The sequence below is a fragment of the Rhizophagus irregularis genome, chromosome 6 (assembly GCF_026210795.1).
Source record: "Rhizophagus irregularis chromosome 6, complete sequence".
NCBI lineage: Eukaryota > Fungi > Glomeromycota > Glomeromycetes > Glomerales > Glomeraceae > Rhizophagus > Rhizophagus irregularis.
Genome location: NC_089434.1, coordinates 5,030,633 through 5,037,113, shown reverse-complemented (window position 1 = coordinate 5,037,113; position 6,481 = coordinate 5,030,633). Strand labels below are relative to the sequence as shown.

The 6,481-nt window shown below is 29.3% G+C and overlaps 1 protein-coding gene across 1 annotated transcript; it reads right to left on the bottom strand.

Annotated features, from left to right (window-relative positions):
- Positions 1–1,776: 1,776 nt before the first annotated feature.
- OCT59_026742 (uncharacterized protein) lies at positions 1,777–2,604 on the bottom strand. Its single transcript, XM_025321141.2, has 4 exons — positions 2,549–2,604; positions 2,315–2,442; positions 2,146–2,250; positions 1,777–2,072 (listed from the first exon to the last, which is right to left on the bottom strand). Exons 2-4 carry the CDS (start codon positions 2,399–2,401, stop codon positions 2,016–2,018), a joined length of 249 nt encoding a protein of 82 aa, XP_025169692.1. The 5' UTR covers positions 2,402–2,442; positions 2,549–2,604; the 3' UTR covers positions 1,777–2,015.
- Positions 2,605–6,481: the final 3,877 nt, after the last annotated feature.

The window sequence follows — 6,481 nt, the reverse complement described above, 5'->3', positions numbered from 1 at the left end:
GAGTTAAATAGACCACAAATACACCACGAAATGAGTTACGAATACACCACAAAAATACATCACGAAAATGAGTTAAATAGAACACAAATACACCACGAAATGAGTTAAGTAGACCACAAAAATAAGACAAATACACCACGAAAATAAGTTAAATAGAACACAAATACACCACAAAAATAAGCAAATACAGAGATAAATACACCACAAAAGTACCACAAATACACCATAAAATAAGTCAAATAGGCCACAAATACACCACAAAAATAAGTAAATACAGAGATAAATATACCACAAATACACCATAAAAATGAGATAAATACACCACAAAAATAAGTTAAATACATAACAAATACATCACGAAAATGAGTTAAATAGAACACAAATACACCACAAAAATAAGCAAATACAGAGATAAATACACCACAAAAATAAGTTAAATACACCAAAATACACTACGAAAATGAAACAAATACCCCATGAAAAAACAAAATAGCATGAAAGGAGACCACAAAAATAAAGCAAAGCATCAAGAAAAGGAAGAAAAGGAAAAAAAACTAGTAATAATAATGAAATAATAGTTCATAAAAAAAGTAAAGAAAAAGAAAAGAAAGTGTCAGTAATATCATTTCAAAAAAGTAGTAAATAAACAACAAAAAACAAAGTAAAGAGTAGCATTAACGACATTTCAAAAAAAAATTGAGAAAAAATAAAAGAAAAATACGTGTCTAAAAAAAAAGATCATTGGTAAACAATTAAACAAATTACAATTGTATATCGTGTAACATAATAGATAAGCAAACGCGTTACAAAATGTATTTTACAGAAAATGAGATAATTCCGGGCGGAATTATGAAATCGACGTAAAATTTCCTTTTTTTGAATTTTGTGTAACATGGGATAACCCAATTTAGTCACATTTTTTACGGGGAAACACAATTTCCTTTTTTGGATTTGAGTAACGCCACGTGATACAGACGACGTTTATTTTGAAAATTTGGGCAAAATTATATCATATAATTATATAAAATTTACTAATAGGTTAAATATTAAAGTAGAATTTTAAAAAAAAACTTTTAAAAAGGATTATCAATTTTATATAAAAAAAATAAAAAAAAACCATAAAAATAATAATTATAAAAACAAAATAAAGATAAAAAATAAAAAAAATAAAACTAAACCTTTATTTTTATTTAAAAAAAATTATTATAATAAATAGAAGAGGTAATTATTAGAAAATAAATGAAAGTAGTATTGTTAAATTCAAATTAAACTAAATTAAATTAAATCACCTGATGGGATTCAGTAATTTCAACTTAAAGGTCTTTGAATTATAATTCAGTTTAATTTAATTTAATAAAATTAATAAAGTTGATAGAATTAATAGAATTAATAAGGCTCAGTATATAAAATTCATAATATAAAATTCATATATACAGGTTTTATTGTTTGTGTTTATTTTATAATATATGGTTTATTGATTTATTTATTTATTTATTTTATCAAATCCTGATTCAACGTAACGAAATGAAAATCTTGATGATTCAATTGTGTGATTAAACTTTCACCTGCATAATGTATTCAAAGCTTTGTAAATGACAGTGATCGTTTGTTTAATGCTCATTCTTTCACTGCACTACATGATCTATTCCAGAAGAAACAATGTTTTGATTCACTTTTGATTCACAAAGATTGAGCAAAATTAAATAAGAAAAAATAAAAAAATAAATAAATAAAATTTGTTTCACAACGAAATGTTGATTAGGAGAATGCTATGAATGTTATCGAAAACGAAGTATAATTGAATATTTTCATAGGTTTTAATCGAAAATAATTCATTTATCAAAAAGAATGATACAAAACTGTATTATTGTAAGTGATCTTGTTACTTTGAAGAGAATATTTAACTATTCACAAAAATGGTTAAAGGGAAATTATAGGACGACATGAGAAAAAACAATTATTATTGGGAAAAAAAAACTTCACGCTGATGAATTAATAAATTCTTAGTTATGATTTCAAAATAGAAAATAATTTTCTTTCCTAGCATTTCCTTGGAAATCATGTAAAACTTTCTATTTAGATAAAATCATTATATTAGAGTAAAATAATTGAAGTTGAGATGTTTGGTTCACAATTTTGACTAACCTCCAGAGCGTGTTTTTCTTCAACTACATTTGTATTGTCGGTTTCTGCTCCATTATTAGCTTCTTGTGCCAATGTTTGAAGAAATAACTTGCAATGACGGTAAATCTTAACAAATCGATAAGTTTGCCTAAAAGAAAAAAAATCGGCAGTTTATAAAAAAAACACGCACTGAGTAGTCAGTATTCCTGTTAGCTTGGCGTAATTTAACGAGCTTTTTAAATATTGCGCGTCGACACTGAGAAGGAGTTGAAGGCATTTTTGTTGACAAACTTCTTTTCGGGGGTTTGATTTAAAAAACTGAATGGATAAAAAAGTTTGATTTCGTTTAAATAGCTGACCTAAACTTAACTAACTAGAATAAATCTTTTTATGTTAACCGCTTATAAATTATAATAAATTATACCTGGTAAGTGAATCCAAACGAGAAAAGCAACGAGCAAGTAACTTGAAAGGAAATACAAGAAATACAAGGGAAGTAGAGGAAGTAGTTAAATACTTATTTTAATGTCATGTGCAACAAGATACGTAATACGCGATTGGAAATCAGTCAACATCAGGGGCTCATTAAACTTCTATTAAATAAATCCCGTGAAAAGATGGTTAATTTTCTTTTTTAGAAATTGAACGAGTGAAAACTAATATAGTTCGACTTCGTGAGAAATGACATTTGGACACCGGACGTTGTTTTTTCAATTATAGTTTCATAACATCCAGAAGAGAATGACAATTAGAAATGAAGACAAAAATAGTTGGAATCGCTGCTCGTAAATTTACACGGAGTACAAGAGGGAACTAGATCATGATTTAAAGGGTTGAACATAATATTTGATGACGAAATTGAATTTTGGCGGCTGGTGATGGGTCGATGGATGTTTGTACTTGGTGGTCGAACATAAAGTCTATTTCAGGACTAGAACTTTTAAAAATATTTATGATAAAATTTTAGATCATATTAGGGCTTATTATGTGCAAAATAAAAGGAGTAACCAAATAAAAGCTTTTAAGTGGAATTATTGGAAGAGTTCGTTAGGGGAGAATCAAGAAATCTACTCCGGATGTAATCACAGCGTCGACCACTAAGAGCAAGTATAGCAAGTACATGTAGGATGGGAGAATTCAAGTTATCATTATATCAGGAGCAATAGAAGCTGTAATTGAATGTGATGACGGTAGTGAAGAAAGATATTTTGAGTATTTTGGTTTAATGAGTAATACATCAAATCAATATTTATTCACTATTCAGTTTTATGATAACGTGTTTGTATAATTTATGATTTTTAACAATTAAATCCATTTTACTCTTTTTTCTTTTTTTTAAATGATTTTTTTTCGAAATGGAGAAAAGAATTCATTAATTTTATTAATTTTAATTCAAATTAATATAATTCTTGACTTAATAGAAATAGGAAGTTAAAAGGATTAAAACTTGTAGTATATCAAAATTTCAGTTAGATCAAGCTCAATTAATGCATATTGCTAATAACTGAATGGTAATGAAAAATTTTAAATTTAGAGATATTCAAAATAACTAAAAAAAAGAAAAGAAAGTCTATAAAATAGTTTATTAAAGATAAGGTTTTTTAATAAGTTTGCTAGTAACTTGGGTTAACTTTTATATGTAATAAAAATAAAAATAAATCTATATATATTTCTAATGGAATAAAGCGAATAAAAATTATTTACATATTCTCCATGATTGTCGTGCGATGGTTTCATTGTACAGTTTTGTATAAATCCTTGCTCTTATATAATTTCTTGTGGTCCCTGTATGATGTTTCGTGATCTTTAAATGTCATGTCTTAATCTATAAGTTTTGAATTAGTTATCTCGTTATAAATTTCAATATATTGAACGTGAACCTCTAAGTTTTTGCAAAAACTTCATCAATGGCCTGAGAATGATTCCTTTCTTCTCTGGACTGTTCACATCACGTAAGCTTTTCCGAACCTCGTTTGTCCGTATGCAAAATATATAAACATTGTATCAACCGATAGCTGATTGCATAAATTTCTTTTTGATCCAAACTTTCATCGAATATGATCACATTCGTATGTTGACGTCTTGACTCGCGCTTGCCAAAGTCCTAATCTCTCGGTGGAAACTTGAAAAGTACGCTTTCATCAAAATACTCCCAAAGTTAGTCGGTTCGATTTGATCTCTTTCTTTTTATCACATTTGATGTTCAGTCAAGAATTCTTGAATATAATGAATTAAACTTGAATGTTAAGTCAATCTATCGCTATGGAAAGTTTAAAATACAGATCCTTGTAATAGAGCGTTTGATGAAAACGAGTGCGGACATCATCACTTACTTCGGGTAGGCCCTTTTGAAGTCGGGGGAAAGCATTGTAAAGCTATTGCATGCTTTACGAATTGTTTTAGTCCCCGTTTGATTTCTGAAATGAAGGCTGCGAAGACCGCGAAGACGATGAGTATTTTGTAGCATTAATAATATCTTCCGCATTAAGATCTAAGAGCCGACTGTACAATCCTTTCGAATAGTTTCTTCCACATTCAAGTTATCATGATTTTCTCATATTTAATTGGGGTTCATCTTATCTGAATTCTAATGTTTTCTCTATTTATTACGTTGGGCTATTCATTAGGCATTTTAAAGCTTTTCAGGTATAGGACTGCTGGATTATATATATAATAGATCTTATGGAAAATTTTTTAAATACAATAAATTATTTCTTTCGTTCAATATTCTCGTGGTCGTGTTTGACTTGTGTTAATTCATCATATAATTCTAAGAATTTGACCTTTATTGCTCCGTTATGTTCTTTGCATTCAGCAGTTTTGTGATGAATCTCGGCCAATTTTTATGTACACTGTAATTTTCTGCTAATATTAGAATTGGTAGTAGGATCAAAAAGAGAGCAGGAAAAATGCATATACACTAAAACTATAACTGAGGTAGAAAATGATCCTTGTTGCTCACAAAATTCCTCCCAAATAAGTGTGTCCGTGTAATCCTTCAATGGATTTTCAAGAATCAAGATACACGGAGAAAGACATTCCAACAGATGAGTATATACAAGAATATCTACTACAATATTGACATACTGTATACCGATAAATGCAATAATACCCATAAGCACTCAAACATATCAGCTTATTCTGCCTGTCAATCTCATTTAATAATAGAGGGAGTAAGTCGTCCAATAGTTCAATGTTATTCTTCTGTACCGAAATCGCTGCCCGTTCATATATATCGCGTGAAGTAAAGAGTCAACACTCAACAGGAATTTAAGCCAGTACCGTTAGACAGCTAATTTCATCATTTTGACTATTCACGAAGAGTATTGTCTTATTATGTGACAAAGTTGATCGTTATGTTGTCCATTTGACATTCCTATTCTTCCAATTTGAATCCTTTTTTTTTTTGTTAAACTCGAATATTCATTTGTCATTCCAGTTGTTTGTCCCAACGGTTGAACTAATTGTCAATAATTCATCATCAATTATTGGAATATAGTAAAAGTTTATTGGTGTAAAAAGGAAAAAAATTGTCTTTTTAATTGAAAAAATCTAAATGAAATTGCGGTCATCTTCCTCACTTCCACTACACTATACCCGCCGCAATTTTTCCTCAGTTACCTTCTCGACCTACTAAAGAGGCGATCCTTTGCAAGATTTTCGTCTTTGAATTCCAGAATTGGTCTTTGGTTGCCGTGTATAGATCCATAATTTATGTGTAATCAATAAGTAATTTTTTTGTTTCTTTTATTTATAATCTAATATATGACATCCCATTACGAATTCGTTTTGTCATTGATTCGATTGTTAAATGGTATCATTCACGTCTTCAGATTTTTGGTCAATCAAAGGCTAATAATAGCTTAATAGGATTATGACTTCTTGAACTCCGCTTTGAAATTTAAGTTATCGTGCGGCATTGGATTCCTTCCCATTGACGTGAATACTTATTACTGTATAACCAGCAGGCGAAATCCATTCTCAAGGATTCATTATCAACTATATCACCGTAAGACGCTGCATCAGCAGCTTTTACAAAAGATGCTGGAAATGCAAGTTTTTCTAGGACATCAAAGTTTATACTACCATGGTTGATATGGGTAAAAAGTTCAAAACTTGACAAATATCGGATTGACTTCTCTTACGGCTTCATTCACATCCTTTTAAATCCTCCCTTATATGATTTTCATAATTCTTGATCTGATCGAAGTTTTGTTGAACTTCACTTCATAGGCAATTGGACCCTAACGCTTGAGTTTTGGATCGATGTCATTGCAGAAAACGATTGGTACTGACCAATTTAATTAATTAAACGACACTCTTATCACAAGCAGGTATACTATCGATTTTATCCATT

Bases quoted from the DNA above. Each gene is read 5' to 3' on its own strand.
- OCT59_026742 (XM_025321141.2), bottom strand. From the start codon at position 2,401: ATGCCTTCAACTCCTTCTCAGTGTCGACGCGCAATATTTAAAAAGCTC. The intron at 2,251-2,314 runs GTGCGTGTTTTT...CGATTTGTTAAG, and splicing joins ACAGGAATACTGACTACTCA to ATTTACCGTCATTGCAAGTT. The intron at 2,073-2,145 runs GTTAGTCAAAAT...TTATCTAAATAG, and splicing joins AAGAAAAACACGCTCTGGAG to AAAGTTTTACATGATTTCCA.